The sequence below is a fragment of the Rhipicephalus microplus genome, chromosome X, assembly GCF_043290135.1.
Source record: "Rhipicephalus microplus isolate Deutch F79 chromosome X, USDA_Rmic, whole genome shotgun sequence".
Taxonomy (NCBI): Eukaryota; Metazoa; Arthropoda; class Arachnida; order Ixodida; family Ixodidae; genus Rhipicephalus; species Rhipicephalus microplus.
The window spans coordinates 340,753,595-340,778,807 of NC_134710.1; the positions used below are offsets into that span (position 1 = coordinate 340,753,595).

At 43.5% G+C, this 25,213-nt stretch overlaps 2 protein-coding genes across 5 annotated transcripts in view; one reads left to right on the forward strand and one right to left on the reverse strand.

The window, feature by feature from the left end:
• Positions 1-25,213, reverse strand: part of LOC119161201 (putative helicase MOV-10) — an 89,734-nt gene that overhangs the window by 53,041 nt on the left and 11,480 nt on the right. The gene's annotated exons all lie outside the window — the stretch shown is intronic.
• On the forward strand, positions 15,461-23,936 carry Snapin (SNAP associated protein). 2 transcript variants are annotated; one of them, XM_037413560.2, is made up of 4 exons: positions 15,461-16,110; positions 16,482-16,528; positions 17,256-17,374; positions 22,489-23,936. In XM_037413560.2, the coding sequence occupies exons 1-4, from the start codon at positions 15,920-15,922 to the stop codon at positions 22,585-22,587; spliced, it is 456 nt and encodes a 151-aa protein (XP_037269457.1). In that variant the 5' UTR covers positions 15,461-15,919; the 3' UTR covers positions 22,588-23,936. The 2 variants fall into 2 exon arrangements, with proteins under 2 accessions (XP_037269457.1, XP_037269458.1); XM_037413561.2 differs by having other exon boundaries at positions 15,497-16,065.

The window sequence follows — 25,213 nt, forward strand, 5'->3', positions numbered from 1 at the left end:
AGTTTAAGCGAAAAACTTTGTTGGCCATGAAAAGAAATCGAGAGATATGGAAACAAAATGAAGGATACACATTTTTGGTTTGAGTTCTTCACGGGGAATTTCGCTGATGACAGCATCGACTGTAATTTTCAAGGAACACTAAATGTAGCAACCACTAAAATGCTTCTCATTAACGACAGCCACCGCAGTTTGTATTTCGTTTTATGTTTTTCTTCCACTCGGCTCAGCGTTCTGGGTCTACAGGGGCGCTGAATAATAAAATCCGCTCGTTGTTTGAAGAGTATCCACTCACACAATATGAAAAAAAAAAAAAAAACAGGCGCTCTCCTTACGCCTCCTTTTCTGCGACGACATCCCGGTTTCGTGAAGAGACACAAGCGTTAACGCGCACAGAAACGAAACACTGGAAAGACCTGCGGAGGTACGCCCTATGTGCGCAACGGCGAAAATGCCCCTCAACAACACTGCAACCGACTGGGGGAACTAACGCACATTCGAAGTGCATCGAAAGTGCAAGCGACGCGCATACAACATGCGCGTACGACGCGCGCTCTTGGTGCGGCGATAGCACGTTTTCTAAAGGTGTCGCCGTCTGGTGGCGTCCGGAGGAACGCATCATCGGCAGTGCCGCGTCTCCCATTGGAAACGCTCGGCTATGGTGGTTAAAAGGAGAGGTGGCAGCATCGTCCCGGCCGCGCCTTGTAGGAGCTAAGGAGGCGTTATGGTGGCCAAAGAGGCGTGCTGGTATTTCATTTCTCCATGGGGCGGCGCGCTAGTCGCCATCATCATGGAGTTCAGTTCGGGCTGTCACGGTGGATGGACGTGTTTTTCGAGCGCTCCGGATCGACTGCGCAGATAAGTGTTTTTGCATGTTTTGAGCTTGTCTTTATAATTATGAGGCAGCGGTTGATATCTTCGTAGCACTAATTTTATGGTACGGCTTTTTCGGGGGCCAGTCACCAGGTATTTATTAGTTAGTGCGGGTGTGTGTGTTTGAAATATTTGTTGTTGTTTTTTTTCTTTTGTCACCCCGTGGGGGAGGTGCGCGTACATTGAACACGCAAATTTTTGTAGTAGAGCTTAGACTTTCTTTTTTTTCGTAGTGCACGGCTCGAGTTTAGCAATTATCGAGTATAGGGACGATTGGTGTCAGAAAGACATGGTTAAAAAGACTGTAAAGTGTTCAGGATGTGGAGTGGGTTTGAAAGTGGACTCAAGCATAGAAGCGGATGGAGAAGAGGCTGACGCGAAGTGTAGGCAATGTGAGGTCGAGGAAAAAATGGAGAAAATGATGGTTGCCCAAAGTGAACTGCTGGTGAGAATCGATGAGCTCGAGACTGCGTTGGCGACAGAGCAAGAGAAAACGAGGGCAATGGGAGAAAGACTGAAGACCACCGAGGAAGCACTAGCGAAGCTGAACAAAGAAGCGGCCTACGGAGAGAACAGTACAGAACCGGCAACCAGAACGGTGGAGAAGGAAGAACAAGCCACTTTGGAAAAAACAGGTTTAGCCGGTTCAACTGTCGCAAGGCCCAGCTTCAGCGAGGTAGTGGTGGGGCTGGGAGGGGACAAAGCAGCTGGCGTCACAGGTGCAAGTAGCCCCCAGGTGCAGGACGCTCCAGCTGAAAAGTCACAGCATGTGATAATAGCCGGGGACTCGAATTTAAATCGATGCACAGAAGCCATCAAAGAGAGGGTAAGAGGTGACAAGAGGGTTGCAGTAGGGGCGTTCCCAGGACGCAAGCTTGAAGCAGTCATGAGGCAAGCGAGCACAAAACTCAAAACTACAGCTGATAGACGAAACCTCGTGATAATTTCAGGCGGTTTAAACGATGTCTTAAATGAAGATACAGCAGGACTAGCAGCCACACTGGCGAAAGGCGTCGATGACATGCGCGCCACTTCTCCTAAGGTACAGGTAGTGATACGCACGATACCGGAGGTACCGGTGCGTGATAGCAACCTGCAAAGAGCGGTTGTCAACGCAAACCAAGAGATATGGCGGATGAGTCGAGAGAAAGGCTTTGAGGTGGTGGAAATAAACAGAGAGGTGCATAGGTGGGGTGGTTTTCAACGAGACAGAATTCACTTCGATGGGCGACTAGGTCATGAGGTGGGTTGGCGACTTGCAGGACGTGCAGTAGCTTTTTTGGGGGGCAAGCGAGCCCTTCGGGGTGCAGGATAGCTAGTAACGAGGAAAACAACCAGGGAGGCTCTTCGACAGGTGTTATGGAGAGATACGATTCCAAAGTGGCACAAATGTCTAAGATAGGTAGAGTCCGGGGCATAAATAGACGTAGCCACAAGCGCCGAGCCCATTCAGACATTGGGTATATTAACATGCAGGGTGGTAGGAACAGGCTGAAGTGGGAAGAGATGGAAGAACAGCTAAAGGAAGAGAGGCCGATGGTATACGGTTTTGTAGAAACACATCTCAGGGACATGGAACAACCTCCGAACAATCCGGACTATGCGTGGGAATATCGTAATAGAACAGAAGGCAGCAGAAAGGGGGGTGGTATTGGGGCATTCATTCATAAAAGTACAGACTGGCAAAGGGTCAAGCAGGAGTGCAAGGAACATTTATGCCTAAAAGGGAAAGTGGCAGGTCAAATGACGCTCCTTGGTTTCGTGTACTTGTGGACGGGAGCAAAGGCCAGAGAGGAAAACCAGGCAATGGTAGAGTGTATATCAAAGGACATTCAGGAGTTAGAAAGAGAGTGTGAGATAATTATACTAGGAGACATGAATGCGCACATAGAAGATATCGATGGGTATACCGACCCGACAGGCAAAATTATCATGGATATGTGTGAAAGGCTTGATTTGATCATTTGCAACAGTACCGAGAAGTGTGAAGGGCAAATAACATGGGAGGTAGGAAGGCTGCAGTCGACGATAGATTATGCACTGATGTCACATAGGATGTATGATAAGCTCAGGGGAATGCACATAGATGAAGGTGGCTCCAGAAGTCTGGGTAGTGATCACAAACGTATCAAGCTAAGTTTTGGAAGAGCAGTGAAAGTGGGAAGGAGACAAGATGAGCAACTACAGGAAAATTTTTATTCAGAAAGACAAATTGAAATAGCCACTAAACAAATTGAGAAAGTAATCACGGAGGATAATAAGACAGTGTAGACATACATGAATATAATTAGACTCTTTGAGCTTGAGCTTGCTAAGACGCGTAACAAGTCACCCCAGAAAAGAAGACACAAACCCAAAAGTTGGTGGGATGAGGAAGTTAAGAGAGCCATAGCAAAACGTCTCTAGGGAACACAGACATGCTAAGCAGCGGGGTGAACCGACAGATGATGTTGAAAGAAAATGGGCAACCTTTCTAAGCTGTAGAAGGGATGCATCCCTTCTGATCAATGAAAAGATTAGAAGGAAGGGAGCTCAGTGGCTGGCAGAAGTACATAAAAAAGATAGAAAGGCAGCTGCGAAATTTTGGAACCATCTAAACTCCCTAAGAAATGAGACGAGCCTAGAGCAGAGTTTTATAACTACAGCCCAAGGTGCTAGGCTAGACGGGGACGAAGCTATTGAATATATAAGAGCAAGGGTGACAGAAAATTTTCAACAAAGAAGTACTTTATGCACCACAATAGACAAGGACGAATAAAGAGGTGCAATGGCTCAATTTTCATAACGAGAGTGGGAAAGGGCTGAGAAAAAGGTTCCTAGTAGTACGTCAACAGGCCCAGATGGCATTCCAATTAGGCTGATAAAGACATTAGGTCCGAAGTCTAAGCAGGCTTTGAGAGAGGCAGTGAGCAAAATAATAATCGATGGTGAAGTTCCCGATGGATAGAAACTTAGCAGGATGAGCATGATCTATAAAGGAAAGGGGGACAAAGCTGACATAAACAACTACCGTCCTATAACAGTGACATCAGTGGTCTACAGGCTGGCGATGCAGATTATAAAGGAAAGACTGCAGGCATGGATAGAAGATGAGAGGGTGCTGGGGGAACTGCAGAATGGGTTTCGGAAACACAGGAGGTTGGAAGACAATCTGTTCTCACTGACGCAGTGCATCGAAATAGCAGAAAAGAAACACAGGCCCCTGTGGCTAGCATTCTTGGATATCAAGGGAGCGTACGATGGCGTGGTTCAAGAGGAATTGTGGGGAATACTGGACACACTAGGCGTGGAACATGTAGTCACTAATCTTTTAAAGGGTATCTATAAAGGTAACAAGGTAGTTATAAAGTGGGAAAAACAGGTATCCAAGCCTGCAGAGGTAAAACGGGGGCTTAGGCAGGGGTGCCCCCTGTCACCCTTATTATTCATGATGTAGCTACAAGGATTAGAGGCAAAATTAGAGGGAAGTGGGCTGGGCTTCAACCTCTCTTTAGTCAAACAAGGAAAACTTATTGATCAGGCACTACCAGCATTAATGTACGCAGATGATATAGTGCTAATGGCCAAGAACAAGGAAGATTTGCAGAGATTGATGTACATCTGCAGTAATGAGGAAGATAGGTTAGATTTTAGATTCAGTAAGGAAAAATCGGCAGTCATGATTTTCAATGACAACGAAGGTAGTGAGCTTAGGATACAGGACGTCACGCTAGAGATAACAGATAAATACAAATATCTGGGCGTATGGATAAGCAATGGGACCGAGTACCTGAGGGAACACGAAATATACGTGACGACTAAAGGTAACAGGAATGCAGCAGTGATGAAAAATAGGGCACTGTGGAATTACAATAGGTATGATGTTGTGAGAGGAATATGGAAAGGGGTCATGGTTCCTGGGCTGACGTTCGGCAATGCGGTCTTGTGCATGAGATCAGAAGTTCAAGCAAGATTAGAAATTAAGCAACGTGGAATAGGTAGGCTTGCTTTAGGAGCTCACGGGAATACACCAAATCAGGGAGTACAAGGTGATATGGGATGGACATCATTTGAAGGCAGGGAAGCTAGCAGCAAGATAAAATTTGAGAAGCGATTGAGAGAAATGAAGGAGGAGCGTTGGGCTAGGAAGGTTTTCAGCTACTTGTACATGAAGATTGTCGATACAAAATGGAGGAAGCGAACCAGGAAGTTGACTGGTAAATACTTAGAAAACAGCAGGTGGCCAAACCAAAAAGAACTATCGGTTAAGAAGAAAGTGAAGGAAACGGAGACTGACATGTGGAAAATGGGCATGATTAAGAAGTCCGCACTAGAGATATATCGAACTTTTAAGCAGGAAATTGCCAAGGAAAGGATCTATGATAATACTCGGGGTAGTTCTCTACTGTTTGAGGCAAGGACGGGAATACTGTGAACCAAGACATATCGGGCCAAATACGATGGGGTAGACACGGTATGTAGTGCGTGTGGAGAGGAGGAGGAAACTGCCGAACACCTGATAATGTTTTGTAAAGGGCTTCAGCCTATAGTTCAGGATGATGGCGCAGAGTTTTTCAAAGCACTGGGGTTTAGGGACCGGGAGGGCAAAATAGATTTTAAGCAAGTAGACTTAACTAGAAGGAGGTTATCTGATTGGTGGCTAAAGTAAAGGCACGAGTGAAAATTAAACTCTTCACTGCAAAGTACGAATCCTCAAACTCACTTTTTAAGGAAAAAGTAAATAAATATAGTTTTGACTTCATTAAGTATTACGGCTTGGTGGCGCTAGCCACCGCCCGATCTAAAGGGTACAGCCATATCCATCCATCCATCCATCCATCCATCCATCATAGAGTTTCTCAATATTAACTAGAGGGCACTCTGGCGCTGCGATTGTTCAGCGACCATGGGAATGTTGGGTAGTACACACATTTGCCTAGTCTTCGTACTTGCGGCTTCGTTTAAGGCTGTGTTTCGATTTTGTTTTGAAAGAAAGATTCAACCCTTTTGAACTTCGTGACAAAATTTGTAAAGGTAATTCGAAAAAATGCCCGGGTGCCCAAATGACCATTATGAATGACCAAAAACAGAGAAATAGGTAAAACTTGGCACCAAGGTGAGACGCAATATTGCAGTAATACCGCACAAAGTATAATTATTTTCTATGGTTATGACTAACCTCTCCAGTCATTTTCTATCAAGTTTCTATGCTGAGCATCTTCTGATACAAAACTTGGCCAAAACATCTTGCATTTTTGGCTTCAGTCAAGCTCTTTTTTTGCCACCCTGCCTGCTCTACAGAAATAATCTACATACATAAGCCTCATGTATATACAAGGACTGAATTAAGCCATGCAGTTTCTTTATGAAAAAAGAATCAAACAGCACCATAAAGAAAAATTAGGTGAAAATGGCAGACCCATGCTGTGTTTGTTTCCTTCTCTCTATTTCATCTACAGCGCTGTATGATTCCCCCTAAAATAGCAGTATTCAGTAGTACATGCAGTGTGTGCTACTGAGCGTCTTGTAGACAAGTGTTCCACACAAGCTCTGGGAGTTAGTATTCATTTCTGAGTCAAGTATAAAAGCAGAAGCTCCACATCCTTTATGCATGGGTTCTATAATTGAAAAAAAAAACAATGAAATGAGTTCACTGCTATTGCCAGGAAGTTAAAAGCATGCCAGAAATTCTAAAGCTGAAGAGAAAAGACAAAAGATTCCTAATTTTGGTTATTTTTGTGAAAAACTTTAAATATACCTTTTACAGAGAAGCATACTTGTAGGAAACTGCGAGATTAGCATTGTTTAATCAGGACTGCAGATGATGTTAATTTGCTGTAAGATCACAAGCATAGAGTGCACATAAGTAAATCATCACCGATAACAAAAAGTGATGCAATGGAGTCAGCAAAGTTTTCGGTAAATGTTGCTTGGAGTCACAGCACACCTTGAGTATGTTCTTTGCCTGTAAACAAATCTTATGCAAGATAGATTACACACCGACGATTGAACAAGCAGTGCAAAGTATTTAACTGGGCTTATGATGCACACACTGGCAATGCTTGTCTGCATAGAAACTTGTGCTACGGTAAAGCCCCCTTGAGAATTATGTTATATATCAATAAAATCATAATTTATAATTGAATCATTCATTACATAATTTTATTGTTATTCACTCCATTGTGTAGACGAGGTGTGAGTAATTGAGTCGTTGTAAGGGTGAGAGGTCCAGACAGAGACGATAATATTGAGGGCTCACATTACCTAATCAGAAGCAGTTTTGAGTAACTGATGAGTAACATACAGTTATCAGGTGTTGTGATGAATTGTACTATAATGACTAGAGACAACACATGTAATGTTTTATCATAGTCTAGTCTATTTTATGTCTCCTAGTGCAGGGCAAGGCTTCTTCGGATTCAGCTCCAATTGGCGTTTCCTGCAAGAGCCAATTTCATTTAATGCCTCCAAATTTCTTAATTTCACATCATACTATCCAACTTTCTCACATCCTCCCCTACCATATCGCTTCCATCGCTATCTCACCTGCGTTCATGCCAGAAGTAACATGATTTTTTTTTTTGTTGACAATTACTGCAATTATTTGTTTGTATATTTACCCCTTATGAAATGCTATGAAGTAGGTTATTCCAGTCAGATATTGTTCAAGAAAAAAAGCAACACTGAAAGATGTTCTAGCATTATAATGATGTTAATCATGCCGTGTGGCTATGTCTTGTTCAGCGGGCAGTGAGTGGCTTTATGTAATTGGTTCGGGAGAAAGACAATTTACTATTGTATAGTAAGAATAGAAATTAAAGCCTGTGGATTTTTCTTCTTAATCGTAGCTTCTTCATGTGGCAAGAATGAAGTCAAGCACTCATAATGAAATTATGTTCTCCAGTATGAACAAAAAAATGCAGAAACATTCAGGCCATCAACGTGAACGGAAATCAAATTTTGTCGCTTCGGAGGCCTTGTAACAATATATATATATGTTAAATAATAAGAGTCCAAGAACACTGCCCTGGGGAATACTAGAAGTTACTGGAAGATTACTGGCAGACAAATTATGATCTGCAACAAATTGCCTATGATTCCAATTCACAAGATATGAAGGAACCTCATATATCCATATTTTTTAATGAGCTTCACGTCCGATATGAGATCAAATGCTTTTTTAAAATCCAAAGGCAGGATTTCAGTTTGCCCTTTGTCGACAATGCTAGCAAGACTACGAACTACAGTAGTTCAGTGGGTATACATTAGAGAGGCTCTTTCTAAAACCATGCTGCATAGGAGTTACAATGTCTCAACAATATAGAAGGATACTTGCCTTGTCAGCAATAATGTGTTCTAAAATTTTACAATACAAAGAGGTTAGTGACAAGGGACAGTAATTATCAACTGATGGATTGCCTTTATTTAGTGCCAGAAGATTTCAAGGAGGTAGTTGTTTGAAACCACAGCTGATGATGCTGTTAATTTAAGAATCACAATTGGCAATTGTAGAATCACAGAGTGAATTTACTTCACATAATAAGTGCTCTAGTAATTGAAGCCATTACACAGTTGATAGACAAATGGTGAAAATCACAGCATATGACCTCAAGTAATTGGCAAGTGGGAAAATGAGAAAAAGGTTGCCTCTGAGTGATTACAGTTTTCATGCAAAAGCTTCAATGGCTCATTAAACAAAAAAGCCGTCATCTGTTCTCCAAAAGGTGCCCATAAATTTCATTCGGCTACGAGACCACATCATGTGCACATCGCACCAAAGCAAACCAGAAAAAGAATGAGAACAGTTTGCACTGCTTCACCAGACTTTGCTCTTAAAAGGGGGCGAGGGGCTACATCACAGCTACATCACATCAGCATCGCTTGCAAGCCTCTGCCTACTCTGGCAATGAGCTGTATTATCTCTAAATTCCTTGATCACACATTCTCATATGCTTGTGAACTGACTTCATCTTGGCGATTGCTATAAAAAAAAGCAGTGATAGAAATGCAAAATAACTTCGAGTATCAGGCACTGTAACTTGCTGCAAGATGTAGCCATTCAAACAAAATTAATCAGCCAGTATAAAGCTGCAGTCCAGCAAATGTGCATTAAAGATTCACTGTGAAACGTTCAGACAAGTGATATTTTCGGATAATTGCGAGGGTGGAATAATGAATAGATGCCTGCAAATGGCCACTGAAGAAGTGAATAAATAAATAATGAGTGCTAGCACTCAGTTCATTCGATCTGTGGAAGAGATGTACGCTTAAGAAAAGTGGGTTAGATTCCGGCCGCGGCTGCTGATGCGAAGTACAAGAATAAACATCGTTGTGGATGGTCAGTGATCGAAGGTGTGTGCTTGTTACAAAGTCAACAAAGTGACGGACAGAGAGATGCACAAAAACGAAGGAATAAACCATGAATAAACCAACGCCGAATGGCTTGTGTTGCCAGCGGAGTCGCCCTGCCTTCAGTTTTGAGCAAGTGCGGCGCAGTGGCACTCGTGACTGACCGACCGACACTAGTATCATGGCGTTTTTCACCTGTGTCTGTCGACAGTTATTCGAGATTTGCAACTATACACGACTATTTCGGAGGCTATGCAAAATGTTGAGTTGTTGCACCGTCTGCCACAGGTGACGCTAAAAACCGACAGTAATCGGACTGGTTCCGAGTACCGACAGGTTCAAGCAATGCCTCCTGTTCAAAAGGACTTGTAGGGAATACTGGACACACTAGGTGTGGAAGATGGAGTAACTAATCTTTTAAAGGATATCTATAAAAGTAACAAGGTAGCTATAAAATTGGAAAACAGGTATTCAAGCCCACAGAGATAAAACGGGGGCTTAGACAGGGGTATCCTCTGTCACCCTTGTTATTTATGATGTACCTACAAGGATTAGAGGCCAAATTAGAGGGTAGTGGACTTGGCTTCAGCCTCTCTTTCATCAAACAAGGAAAACTCATTGAACAGGCACTACCAGCATTGATGTACGCAGATGATATAGCTAATATATGCTAATGGCCGACAACAAAGAAGATTTGCAGAGATTGATGGACATCTGTGGTAATGAGGGAGATAAGTTGAATTTCAGATTCAGTAAAAAAAAATTAGCAGTCATGATTTTTAATGATTATGAAGGTGGTGAGCTTAGGATGCAGGAGGTAACGTTAGAGATAACAGATAAATACAAATATCTGGGCGTATGGATAAGCAATGGGACCGAGTACCTAAGGAAACACGAACTATACGTAACGTCTAAAGGTAACACGAATGCAGCGGTGATGAAAAATAGGGCACTGTGGAATTACAATAAGTATGATGTTGTGAGAGGAATATGGAAAGGGGTCATGGTTCCTGGTCAGACTTTCACCAATGCGATCTTGTGCATGAGATCAGAGGTTCAAGCAAGATTATAAATTAAACAAAGTGGAATAGGTAGGCTTGCTTTAGGAGCTCACGGGAATACACCAAATTAGGGAGTACAAGGTGATATGGGATGGACATCATTTGAAGGCAGGGAAGCTAGCAGCAAGATAAAATTTGAGAAGCGATTGAGAGAAATGAAAGAGGAGCGTTGGGCTAGGAAGGTTTTCAGCTACTTGTACATGAAGATTGTCGATACAAAATGGAGGAAGCGAACCAGGAAGTTGACTGGTAAATACTTAGAAAACAGCAGGTGGCCAAACCAAAAAGAACTATCGGTTAAGAAGAAAGTGAAGGAAACGGAGACTGACATGTGGAAAATGGGCATGATTAAGAAGTCCGCACTAGAGATCTATCGAACTTTTAAGCAGGAAATTGCCAAGGAAAGGATCTATGATAATACTCGGGGTAGTTCTCTACTGTTTGAGGCAAGGACGGGAATACTGCGAACCAAGACATATCGGGCCAAATACGTAGGGGTAGACACGGTATGTAGTGCGTGTGGAGAGGAGGAGGAAACTGCCGAACACCTGATAATGTTTTGTAAAGGGCTTCACCCTACAGTTCAGGATGATGGTGCAGAGTTTTCCAATGCACTGGGGTTTAGGGACAGCGAGGGCAAAAAAGGCTTTAAGTGGGTAGAAATAACTAGAAGAAGGTTATCTGATTGGTGGCTAAAATCAAGGCACGAGTGAAAATTAAATCCTTCATTGCAAAGTGCCGTTGTCAGAGTACCAGTCTTTCACTTCACTACTTAAAGGGGAAAAAAAAGAAATCTAGTTGCTGGGTCACGGAGTATTACGGCTAGGTGGCATTAGCCACCGCCCGATCTAAAGGGTACAGCTATATCAATCCATCCATCCAATCGAAAATGAAAGAGAGAAAGGGTGTGGCAGCTGTTTTTGTTCTCACGCGGCAGGCATCTAAATAGAGGAGGCGTTGAATAAACTACAGTGCTAGAATATAAAAGTGTAATGAACGCGCCGTCTAGTGCGTAACGCCTTAGGAGGAAACCGCCAAGTGGCGCTGACACACGTCGTTCATTCTCTACCTCTGTCCATCGGAATCGTCGGACACAATGCCGCAAGTCAGCTCGACGTTGCCTACCGGCAACATCCTTTGAACAAGTGGTGGAGGACTTCGAAGAGAATGCCATACATGCGCAGCAAACCACATACGAGGAGTTCGTTGGAGAGCTTTTACGCACTATGTGTCACTATGAGAAGCGAGTACAATCCCGAGGAGGCGCCAGACCAAAGGCCTGGTGGGACCAGCAGGTGAAAACGGCACTTGAAGCGCGACGTAAGGCCAATAGAGCTCATCAACACGCAGTAAAGTGCCTCTCGATTTAGGAATGCCAACAGGCGTGGCAGGAGTTCTTGCGGACCAAGAGACAGACATGCAACAGATGGTCCAGAAGAAAATCGCGGAAAGCAATAAAAAACAACTGCGTGCAATTACAGAAGCTGGCAACAATGAACCGCGCAAATTCTGGACATATATCTCGTCGCTCAACCGCGAGGCCCCCATTCCAACTCTCCGAGACGCAACAGGTCAAGCTGTCACAGACCTTACAGAACACCTGACAAGCCACATGCAGCGAATGTATGACAACCCGTCGCCAGAACAACAGGGAGTGTCGTACCAGCCTCGCGGAAAAGGATGTGAGATAGACAACGGCACCACGGCGGAGTGCGAATGGAAGGTGTCTCGTGTGGCAATCGACCGAGCCATGTCCAACATTGGAGCCCACAGCGCCAAAGAACTGGATGAAATTCCACCTGGGCTAGTGAAACGGCTTGGACAGAATGCAAGAGAGACCTTGGCGTCAATTTTTCACCGGCATTATTAATGGTTACCCCATCCCAGAGGACTGGCGCCGCGGCAAGGTGTGCCTGGTGCTTAAGAGGGGAGGCAACAGTGACCAACTGCACGATTATAGACCACTCACCGTCACCAGTGTGCTGTATAGACTTTTCACACAGGTCATCAAGAGATGGATGAGTGGGTGGGCGGAAACGCAGGGACCACTTACTGAGCTGCAAAATGGCTTCCGTAGGAATCGGCGAGGAGAGGACAATCTCTTTGTGCTCTACAGAGCATCGAGATCGCACGCAGGGAATCCCGCGGGCTAATCGCCTACTTTCTAGACGTGGCCAAGGCGTACGATAGCGTGCCACACGGGCACCTTCTTTCTCGGATGGAAGAACTCAATATGCCGCCTGTGTGGATTGAACTACTGCACCGACTCTACACTGGCAACACAGTTGAAACCACCATTGGTGGAACCCGCATGCGCCCAGTAACAGTACAGCGGGGACTGAAACAAGGCTGCCCTCTTTCCCCATTGCTGTATATATTATATACAGCGGGTCTGGAACATGCCCTCCTGGATTCAGGGGTGGGGTTCAAGCTCAATGGGTCCTACGACGGCACCCCAATGACTTGGACACTCCCCGGCCTTGTTTTCGCAGATGAGCTCGTGCTGCTGGCCGAAAATACAGCACAACTGCAGCATCTGGTCATGACATCAGCCAACCACCTGGACACCCTAGGCCTGGCCTTCACTCCGAAGAAGTCAGCGGTGCTCCAGTTCTCTGGTGATGGTGCTGAGGCTGCTCTGGTACTACCAAATGGCGAGGAGCTTCCAAGACTGGAGGAATACCGCTATCTAGGCGTGCTACTGTCCACCTCAGACAAGCTCATAGCGGAGCATAAAACCCACTTGAGACAAGTGGCACAGCGAGCCAGCAGCATACTGCGTCGACAATGCCTGTGCGGCTGCAGCCGATACCACATGGTGCGCGACCTGTGGAAAGCCGTACATGTACCTGGACTTACCTACGCTAACTCGGCCATATCTCTGTCAGCCCCAACACGGGGTTGGCTGGAACGTGCGCAACAAGAGGTGGGCCGCATAGCCTTGGGATGCCATGGCCGTGTCGCCGTGGAGGCTATCCAGGGGGATGTCGGATGGTCCACGTTCGAGGCTCGAGAGGCCCGCTGCAAAATCTCGTTCGAATGTCGGCTACGGACCATGAATGACAACAGGTGGGCACGCAGGCTCTTTCGATATATTTACATCAAGGGCATCCGCACTCAATGTAGGTCCAGAGTGATGTTCTTGAGGTGAAAATACGGCCTCCTCGACTATATCGAAACGGGACCTGAGCGAGAGACTGCAAAGGGCATTCGTGACCGTGTTCGTGAGGCAGAGGGAGAAATGTGGCATTCAGCCATGCTCCCTAAGACTACCCTCAACATCTACCGGGAAAGCAAGAGAGATATTGCGACGGAGCCAGCGCTGTACGACAACAGCTGTGGTGGTGCCCTCCTCTTCGAGGCTTGGGCAGGCGCGCTGCGCACTCTCGACTATCGAAGCTGTTATGATTGCGCCCTTGAGACGCGCGCGGTGGTGTGCAGGTCCTGCGGTGGCGAGCGGGAGACTATCGAGCACTTGCTCCTACGATGTTCGAAGTTGACTCCCCCTACGGTAGAGGGCACCACCCTACCGCAAGCCCTCAAATTTCTTGATGCGGAGGGAAACCGCTGTGGCAAAAGTGTGCGCACCACGAAAGCTCGCTTCGAAGTGTGGTGGAGGGACACAAGACGGTCACTCATGGCGGACACACATGGCACTGGAAGTGTGTGACTTGTGAACTTTGACGTGTGTGTTTTTTTTTAACTCATGTTTTCTTTCGTGTTTTTTTTTTCTTCTTTTTTTTACAATATGGCTAGGACACTTCATTGAGTCCGCCCGTTGCAAAGGGTACTTGGCCACATTATCTATCTATCTATCTGCCGTTGCGTAGGATGCCATCGTGTCGATTTTTGCAGCCACGTCATCTGGCGGGCTATATTTGTGGCACTTTTTTTTGTGTCTCCGAAGGCCGTACCGCACTTTCAATAAAGCATTGAGAGTGTCAATGTCCAGCCTGTTACGACGCCTGCACAATTCACAATGCTCATGTCGCTAAAGCACCGTTCAATACCAGCATTCGAGAAGGGCAGCGACAGCACTGTCATGGCGAGCGTGGCAAGCTCGGTGAAAGGGTTTTCGACATGCCCATCCTTGTAAGAACTTACTTCCTGCCAAAAAATACCGGTTCTGTTTGTACAGCACCATTTTACGGGCCACAAGTTTTTCCACTGCATTTCGCAAGCGGACACGGCTTCCACAGAGAGGAACTGCGATGCCAATTTCATAATTAGCTCTTGTATTAGCTTCAGTGCGTGCTCTACAGAAAGGAGGGAAGTCTTTTGCAAGCACTGAATGTTTTCGGGAAGCCGTTGGCGCAGCTGCTTGAATAGTTCCACGATGAAACGTCGACAGCAAAGGCGCAGCTTTTTTTCATCGTCGCATGGCAAGCATGCGTCTCGGAGTGCTGTTTCAAACCGGTGACCAAAGTACGGATTAGGGTCAAGATGCTCGTTGATATTGACTGTTAACATGTCGTATGGGGAAGTTGGTAGAGATACTTTGTTGGCTGTCGACTTCACAAGCATCATAAGATCGAAGAATTTCACCGGGTCTTGGTTTTCCACTTGGTATGATTTGTTGACACGCTGCACTTTAGTTAAACCCAGTAAAGCAGGAGTACGTAGCATTTGTTCTTGGTGTCACTGTACATTTCATAAAGCATCATTGCCGTGTAGCAACTTTTGTCTTTCTATGCATTTCCAAAAACTTCCTTCAGTTCGGTCCACTGGGCAAGTATTCTGTCAACTGCCGCATGTATTGACAACCAGCGTGCCTCACAGGCTAGCGGTATGGTAAACGGAGCCTCTCCGTCGTTTAGTTCACAGTATAAGCTTTGGTACTCCAGTTTCCTTGTTGAGGAGTGAGCAAACCATCGGTATGACTCCCTCACCAGAAATTCTATGTTTCTTGGCAAAGCAATCAACGCACGTGAAACAGCAAGTTGAAGAGACTGACAAACACATCGCACCATAATAATATGAGGAATTTCGTTTCTCAGACGTGTGTAGACGCCACTACTCACACTCCTATGCCAACAAGGTTTTTTGGGTTCAGACCCTTGGACCGCAATCCTTCTAAAAGCATTGAGGTGATGCTTTCAGCGTCGCATTTTTTGAGTTCTTGCTGCGTAAGGAAAGTTGAAATAACCTCACCGTTTGACTGAAAAAAAATACCTAATGGCGATGCCAAGGAGCTTCAGGACACTGATATCGGTCGACTCGTCAATCAGAACGCTGTACTTTTGGTGGCCAATATTGTCCCGCAATAATTTTTCGAAGTGCGGTCAAAGGACGTTCCTTATTATATTAGTGCACTTTGTGAGGTGAATCTTGAGCTTAGAGGCAACCTGGCTATCTTGAAAAATCCGCTTGCAAGCTTCTCCGAGGTGATCCATGGTGTTCATGGCACACTGCTCAGCGACAAAACAAATGGCTCCTGCGCAATGGAAAAACACATTCGATGATCTGTGCAGTGATCATCGAGTATTAGAAATCAGGATAGAAACCATGGTTGCCGCAGAAATTCAGAGACAGATAAACTGACGGAAAGATGGCCGCCATGTTTAAAGATCCAGTTGTAGTGAGATGCCGAGTAGTCAGACGAGTCAGAGCAGACGGCAGTCAACGAAATTCGGCTCAGCAGGCTTCTTCGTACGTCGAAAATGGATGATAGTGAGAATACAACTTCGTTTGATGATCGAAGTGAGGCGTACTCAGAAGTATCTGCGAGGGACTGTTTAGCCGAGGGCATAATTGGCCTTCTGCTTCCAACTGTCGAGCAAATAGACGAGCGTGTGAAGTCCACAAGGTGCGTGTCTCAGCTGCTCATCAGACATTTTCGGGAATGCCCAGGGTAAAACTCGTTACTACGTGACAAATTGAACATTTAATGGGATAACTGTGATTGCTTGGTGGTCTTTGATCTTTTCGCTGTGTGTTGACGAACCTCATCAGCTGTTTAACGAGTTCACAGTTAGCGCGCGGCTTATGTTGTGCGTCTGTCTCTCTGTTTTTACTATTTCACTACTATCTAGAGTGAAACGTTGAGAAAAAGCTGCTTCAACGAGGCACATTTCAAGCTCGGCTTGTTTTACAGTCATTCATTCGATATAGGTGATTTGATTTCTGCGCTTTGCGGGACCAATTTCTTGAAATAAACATTGGTTTGACGTGTAGCCGTACATTCCGCCTTCTAATCAATCATCTTGTACGCTTCATTTCCAGGATCAGTCAGCTAGAGCTTCGTCAGCATATTGACACCTTGGCAGAGGGTAAGACGCTGAATTTGCATTTATTTATCGAATGCTGTCGAGATGAAAGACTGAGAAACCCTCACCTCAAAGTAGCGTTTCGGACTTTAATTCACTTCAGTTTGTTGTTTCCAACGCATGCAGGTTTGTTGAGTGTTCATATATATGTCTTGTAAGTCAATATTTCTGGCAGTTACCGATGCTTTGAGCTAGTTCATGTTGAAAACGCACGAAATGTTGGTGTTTCACTTGCGATCGGCCTTTATCAAGATAATTCATACAGACATATATGGCAACCGTTCTACGTCGGCATACCGTACGGCCGTGTCGACACAACTCTAAAGTTTTCCTTCGTAAGGTGTAATATATGTAATTCTTCAAATGTGTTTTTAAAGGCAGCATAAATGCAAGTCCTCTGGCTTTGTTGATTCTCTGGACTTTCTTTTGCAGTTTGTTGTGTCAATATGCTCCAGCTGAAAAATATTAAGTAGCATATATAAATTTGTGAAGTAAGCTCATGAATAAGATCATTTGTACTGGACAAAACATAAAAATAAATATTTGTGCTATTTTTCAACATTGTGAGCTTATTAAAAAAAACAAAATATGCACACACACACACACACACACACACATTATTTTAATAATCTGCAAAGCGCGGAGTTTGGCATTTGATGGGCTGTTTTTGTCGTTGTGCATAGAAACGCTGTTTGATTAATCAATATTGCAAAATGACATGACCTTGCAGACCTTCGTGCATTGTCTGAAAAGCAGCAGATACCATATGACCTTGACAGCTATGTCAAGAAACTTGTAAATGCGAAAAGGAGGGTAGTTCTCGTCAACAGTATTCTTCAGAACACCCAGGTATGTATGCGCATTCTGTTTGATAGTACCTGAACATCTATATCACTAAATGCGTACTGTCTGTGTGGCCTCTGCTGTGGTTTTGTATGAACCAGGGGTTGGCACCCTACAGCGTGCGAGGCGGTAGAATGTGGCCCCCCGGCACGACATCCCCCTGTCCTTGTCATATTTTACAGAACTGCTATTTTGACCTCAAATGGGTTTTGGCTTGTAATATATGTTTGTAAATTGCGACTTTGTCACATTTGGGAGAAAACAAATGTCAATTCGATATTTCTGTTGCAGTTTTTTTACATTTTTCTGAATTTTCAGATTTTTTTCCCTTTGCCTGCTCTGCCATGCAGTGTCAGCTTCAACCAACTCGGCCCTCTGCCTCAAAAGGTTGCCGACCCTGTTGTAAACCGTAGCACTTGTTCCTATATTGTGAAGCAGGCCTCCACTTGGCACTCCACTTCGACTCAAGAAAGTCGATGGCTGCATCACTCCTCTGTCGAAAAATTTGCACTTCTTTATAGAAAGACCAAGTGTCACTTCAGTGACACTTGATAGCAATTCAGTGTGCTGTCTTATTCAGTTGAGGAGCTGCACAGTGCTACACTTTCGGTGTGTAGGAACAGCTTTTAGTCAAATATTGTTGAAGAAGACTGGGGTTCGTCTCATTTTTTTATGACATGTTGATATTGGCTGCTATGGTTCTTGTTAGCAGGAAAATTAGATTTTGCATCCTAGTGTAACAGTAAACATAACATATTGTAGCGATGCTGAGGCAGACAAGCTAAAGAAAAACAAGCGTCTTTATTACGGCGAACTTGTGCCCACGAGTCTAATGACTATGGTTGTCGAAGTCCGAGTAGTCGAGTTGCACAGATCCAACTGTCTTCCTCTTCCTCGTAGACCGAATGCACGAGCGCGTGGTGCATGCCAGCCGAGTCTTGCCTGGTGCTTGTGCCACGATGATTGCGGCGAGCTACTTGAACGTGGCCAACCTGTCACGGCAATATGCTAACAGCCGAGAGTACAAAAAGTCATGCAGGGACACTTTGCTGTTTAGTGTCTGTGTTATGCATAGGCACTAAGTATAAAACTTTTTGATGAAACTTGCTTTTTGTGAGTGAGTTTTTCACAACATTGTTTAATATAGTGCATGACACGTACAAGAGTTGTTGTATGTTCTCGTGTATAACCTACACGAAAAATACAAGCAATTCATAGTAAAAGTTGGGGTGTAAGTTATCCGCAAATTTTGATGTGCAAGATAGTTTCACATCAGCCCTAAACATGCTTGGTGCTAAACCAACATGCATAATCGTGCGTCATTGCTAAACACGAGATGGGGTTGATTGAAATTTTCAATGTTGTCGTTTGAAGAAGCTTCAAGAAGTGCTCTGTTAGAAATAGTATGAGTGACGTGAAAGACAATGTCATATATGAGATTAGCAACAGTGAAAGTGACAAGGGAGGTGGCTGTTACTGTGATGGCTGAAGCTGGAAGTCGGTGATGATGGTGGATGGAAACTGGTGCTCTGTGACTCTCTGCCCGCACCAGTTCTGCTTCTGTTAGCTCTGTTTTTAGGATGTTAGTTTTTCACATATATTTGCTTTCACCATTATTTTATGTTCACTCCTCTCTCTGGCTAGCTGCAGTACTTGTGTCCATCCTCTTCAACCCCATCTCAAGCACCTTTCACTATAAAAGTGATAGTATATTGCCACTTCTGTTTGGAAGTAGAAGTTGATATGACGCGAATTCCCCTTGACTCTGGAAATGTTGGGCAAATTTCTGGGAGATGTGTTGACACTGGAAGTTGAAAAGACAAGTGAGAGAGCAGCACTGAGAAGGAGACAAGATGAAACCAGCGTGGGAATGTAAGGAACACTCAAAGAGGGGCACGACACCTTGCTAGACTTGGAAATATGTATAATTGAAAAAACATTAGGATTGTGCTTGTTTTCATTTCTTGTTTTCTGGAGTTAAACAAATTTGTGAGTACGAACCCTGTGAACTTAATGTGCTGAAAACTGCATTGCAAAAAGGACAACGGATGAAAAGAATGACACAAAAAAGCAAAAAAAACGCTGCTGAATTTGTTCTTAGATGTAATGAGCCCACTTTATTCAATGCACGAACTCCTGGTCAATGGTCTGGTTGAATTTTTAGGTATCTGGTTCCAGTTTATGGTGTTGGCACCTGCTGATGCTATGAAGCGTGCACTGAAAAAACTGCATCTGCCATTGAAGTCCACCCACTCAATGCTCATTCAATGAGCTATTGCCACATTGTGCTTAAAAGCGTGTGCTAGGAAAACTGCGCATGAAAATGCACTTTAAGAAAAATACTTCCTTGGTTTTCTAGCTAGCTATTGATTAAATTGTCAGGATTGCTGGCCCAACCTGGAAAACACTTCTCTAATTAAAAACATTAGACATGTGACATGATAAGTTGTAGAACCTGAACACATTTCCAATCTCAGGACATGTCCTCCAACATTGAAAAGCCTTGCCTCTAAAATGCTCTTAGATAAATGGTTGGCATATTACACAAGCACAAATGATGACGTAGTGTACCAGACAGCATATACCTATATGCAAGGATTTCCAAATAAAAGTTGTTAAAACTTCAGTGCTTGTCCTTTTTGTCTAGTTTCATCTGTGTATATTTTTCTTGCACTGAAGTCTTTTGCGAATTCGCGCCAATAAGCCCAACTTGCCGCTTGAATAAGGAGGAGTATAGGTTGGCGGTACCTAACCAGGTTGGAGGAAACATTGTATGAAGGGGCTTTGGGTGGCACAGCAGTGCATTCCAAGTCCAACTGTGGCCGTTCTATTCATATATGGCTCACTAGTGCAGTTTGCTTGTGTTTTGCTCGTGCAGCTTTCTAAGGGAGGCCACAGAAGTCCACTTGCAACATAAAAAGATAATGGTTATTGATATAAATTTAAAGAAATTAGTTTGTATCATGATATTATATGTGAAAAAAAAAGATTCAAGTTCTTCAACTTCTTCACGTTTATATAATACTTGCTATAAATAGCATCCCCTGTACTTTCCTTGGATTGACTGTCTATTCATTAATGTTATATGAAACCAAGAAAAACAAGCCTATATAATTCTCCATCTTTCGTTCCTTAATAACAAGGGTTTCATTCTGGCAGACTTGGAGCCTTCAGGTAGTATGCGATGGATTAATGGTCAACTGCCAGCTTAAAAAAAAAATCACATGCTATGTGATGCCAGCAAGCAGAAAAACAGTGCCTGTCATGGTTATGAGCGATGCTGACTAACACTGTCAGGTTTAAGTGCACGTATATAGTGAATAAAGTGGACGGGAGGATGACCGTCACTGTAGCTCATTTGGTAGAGCATTGGACACATTATTCGAGAGTTGCAGGTTCAGTCCCTGCTGGCAGCAAGTTGTCTTCTCATTCACTTTAATTTGTTCACATTCAGGTCATAATTACTCCAAATATCATTACCCATACTTTCCTTGGCTTAATTGTCTGTTAGTTCTCATTAATATACAGATATAGAATGGCAACTGTGGCGGGTAAATGTGCTAGAACTAAGAACTCGTAACGGTGGATGCTCTGTTGCAAAAACATTCAACAATAGTGGCTTTCATATGTGTAGCTGTTTGTGCAAAGACTTTACAAATACGACTTTGTTTTTACAGTAAAATCAATGCCAAAGGGCCACAGAAAATTACTAGCATGTTACATTTGTAACAGCTATTATTATCTTTCAGGTGAATTTTAATAGGGTGTTCAAAGCTTACAGTCGGTGTAATCTAATTCACTATCACCTGGCTAGAATGAAGGTGTTGTGATAGCTTTAAGTGTCATACTTTAGTTCAATGTTTGCCCGGAAATTTGCTTTTGGCTAAGTCTTGACTAATGTGTTTATCAAAGCAGTACATAGATACGCCATTGTAGGTGTCTCACCAAAGTCCTTACCCACCTTTTTCATGCATTTGTGCAAATCATCCTTATTTCCTACCTACGTGTTGCTTTGAAGGCCAAGTACAATGGTATTTTGGGTCCCACCCTAGAACACGCTAGCTTCAGATCAAGTACTATATGAGTAGTTGAAAGTTTTGCACTTAAGATATGTATGGATGTAAAAAGAAAGGTTTGCAAGAGTAGATGATTTTGATATTGAAGCTAAAGGAAACACTACTGTTATTTCTTTTCAAGAGTGGTGCTAAATTCAAGTCGCAGCTCCTTGGTATGACATTTCAAAATTAGGCAGCACTTGCTGCTGCCTGTAGTGCAGCGACAAACCACAGAAGCAAAAACACATGGGGTTTCTTATGCATGTGCCTAAAACATATGGAAGCTGGAAGCCATATTTTACTTCTCAGTTGATGTATTAATCCTCCCATGCCCTCTCCAAAAGCTTTCTGCACCTGATGTGGTCTTGCACTGCCTCTAAGATTGGGGGATTGTAAGATTTCTGCATCTTGCTTGCTTTGGCACTGCCTCTGTGATTGGCCTACATTAGACAGAGTGATGATCGGATGCGGTGACGTCGTCATGTGACTAGGACATCACAAATTTTGGCAATCAGTGATGTCACAATGACGTCATCATGTGATGATGATTTTGTCCCTTCGCCCATGTTGATGCCTATGCATTGGACAGTGGTTGACATTGACAGTCAATTTAGTGCTTGACGTCGTATCCAAGGATTTTGCCTGAACTTAGTGAAACTTGTGTCAAATACACTGAGTAACCAGGTGCACATCTGTAGGTGCTAGTTAGACACTGTTACTAAAAAATTAGACAATTTTCACCACTATGGCTTTGCTGAATTTGCTTTTGTAATGTGTACTACTAGTTTAGTGCAAAGTGAAATAGGTGCTTTTTTTTTTAGGGGCTTAAAGCAATTTTCAAGAAATCCTTTTCCTGGAGTAACAAAACAGTTTGCCTACACTACTAAAGATAGCCAGCACTTTTTTTTTAGTTTTAGTTGATCAGCCTAACTTACGTAAGCTAGTTGAATTAGTTGTTTGAACATACAAGCCTTTTAATTTTCTTGTGCATTTCTCTCAACAATGAAGCTGTTCTTAGGGGTCTACAACCATGTTCATTGCTTCCTTTTTGTGTCTATTTTGAAGGAACGACTGAACAGAATTAACCAGAGCATCACCCGTGAAAATGAGAGGCGTACAGCACTTTTGGAGCCACAAGTTTCTACGCCAAGTGAAGGACAGTAATGCGCAGCCCACTGTTTTATATCACAACATTCCTAAAGAGCAGTGATATTGCTTCCAGATGAGTATTTTGTATAGCTTATGATAAGCAATGTTGGTTCCTTACAAAATATGGACATGTTTAACGCACACTTTTTATCATTTTGTTTGCAGCGCACAACAGTAGCAGGAAACTATGTTAGTTGTAATGTTATGTTTTAGTTGTGTACAGTCAAGATACCTGTAACATGTATACTTTCTTTACTTTGAAATAGGACTGACAAACGAATCAATGAAGAACGGGCTACATGGTCACAGTACTCGTGAACACGTTTTGGAAGGTTCTGAATATCCTTGTGTAGAGATGCTCATTCGTGTTGCGGGAATGCTACATTGCGCAGTTGTACTACATCTCCAAGAAATCTAGGTTGCATCCTCTGGTTCTGCTCATAATAATGCGTTAGTATTTGGACAAGTTTTAGAAAGAAACAGTTATGCTATTGTAATAACGTGTAAATGTTCTAAAATAAATATGCAATGTCCATTCAGAGTTTGCACCTTGTCAAAAGTTAGTGGCAAAATGCTAGGCTGTATATTATGAGATGGAATAATTGGAAGCGCAAACCAACGGGACACAAGAGAAGAGACAAACAGCCATTATGAATTTGTACCAACTAGCCCGCCTGTCAACCCTACTATATATTATGAGCTCTTCCCTACTACTGTCAGCATCAAAAAGTAATCTCGAAATATAATATATGCAGATATTTATGTAAATTAAATGTGAAATATTTTTTCTCTTGCTGCTAAGTCAATTAATGCTGCCTTTTTGTGTTGGAAAGTAAAACTTTCGTATATTTGCCATGAAGCCTTTTTTTCTCTGGCCTCATATTCGCACAATTATACCTTTATTCTGGCTCTTCTTGTTTTCTTGAGCAGAATAAATTTATGTACTTTGCAAAAAGACTCTAGGGGTTCTTGGCGCTTTCTAAGAATGTGAAAGTCTACTTGAACCTTCTGTTGATCTGCTGTTGAAATTTTTGGATACGTGGTAAAACGTGTGATGAACACTGTCACACTGCTGAAACTGATGTCTGACTTAGTGCTGACATTCCGTTCGACTTTGTGATAGAATTTCTTCAGACTATACGTATTGAAATTTGGCTAGACTTTATGATAGCCGACCGAAGAACTGCTCATTCACTGTCATATACAGTCTTCTGACATTTATGAACTGTCGTATTGATGTTCATAGAACTTTGCAATACCTTCTGCCAGAGCTGTGTGGAACTGATGCTGTACTATGATCACAAGCATTGAAGTGTGTAAGCTCTCAAACCACTTTCTCTTTAATAAATTGCAATTAACTCAGAGCACGCCAACTGTTCTATTTATTTTCTTCTGTTCAGGCACTCTATTAAAAAGGTCCTGAACCACAACTTGTGCTATATGAAAGGACAAAACAGTGGTAAGCAGTAGCTGCGGGCGCAGCTTAGCCAAATCTTGATGTAGTGCTCGGCAAGGAGAGCATTAAGTTGCCACTTTTCAAAGCGCTTGTACAGAGGCCCGAATCCATGCCTTTTGGTGAGCCGTCAGACAACAGATGTTTTGTTACACAACACAACAGATGGCTGCTATTGGCCGATAGCTGACATAAACTTAGGGTGGTGTTAGAATCAGATGTTCTTCTTGCCACAGGGTGCCGGGAAGTGCTGGGGACTGCACTGGTACACATTAGCAACATTAGTGCAACCGGTATCTCAATGGGTAAGAACAATCGTGTTTTATGATGTGCATTCATGGTCATGACTTACACATGATGTAGGTTCTTTCCAGCCCTTGTTCCTGTTAGGCTCCCTGTGTAGCTTCCAGCTAACTCTTTGAGACAAAAAGCAGAACTTGCTTAAAGCGCGCAACAAATTCCTGCAGCTCCGATTTTACTTGATGTGTTTCGAATAATTTTTGCAGCGATCTATTCGTGTGGCAATAAAACTACAAATCTGTAGTCAGTCTATCATTACTTCGAAAAGTGATTCAGACCCTTTTAAGTTTCAGTGAACTTGGGCCACACTAACTGTACTGTTCAAGTGCGCCCTATTATTCTCATTTTATGAGATGCAATTCTGCTATTGCACATTTAAGTCTGCGCATATTTTCCACATCCACTTTCAATGGTATATCATTGATCATTAGATTCACAGCTCATGTGCACGTACCATCCCCAGCAACTCTAAGCAGGCTCTCGGTATCCACCATAGGTTGGCCAACTCACTCATAATTCAACTCGCTCACGAGGCCAGGATTCGGGCCCACGAGGGGCTAGTTCGTTAAACGTCCACCACGTGCCGCATGAAGTTGAACCCTCCCCCTCGTTCCCTCTTTTCTCCTCCCACCACGACGCTGACGAGTTCCCTACGGAAGTGGCCTCGCTCTTCAACCTGTTCTCGCCCACCCCTCATTGCGGGAACCAAAGAATAGCGACCCGCTGTCAGTGCATTCTTACTCACGCCGTTTAAGAGCCGGCCTGTGTAGAGTAGGCGAACAGGTTCCGGACTGGCCATGAACAATTTTTCAGACTGAGGACTTCTTTTTTTCCTTGCCTTGGTTGAATTCGAGTCCTCACAGTTTTGATATAGTCATAGATAATTTA

Bases quoted from the DNA above. Each gene is read 5' to 3' on its own strand.
- Snapin (XM_037413560.2), top strand. From the start codon at position 15,920: ATGGATGATAGTGAGAATACAACTTCGTTTGATGATCGAAGTGAGGCG. The intron at 16,111-16,481 runs GTAAAACTCGTT...CTTCATTTCCAG, and splicing joins CATTTTCGGGAATGCCCAGG to GATCAGTCAGCTAGAGCTTC. The intron at 16,529-17,255 runs GTAAGACGCTGA...ATGACCTTGCAG, and splicing joins TATTGACACCTTGGCAGAGG to ACCTTCGTGCATTGTCTGAA.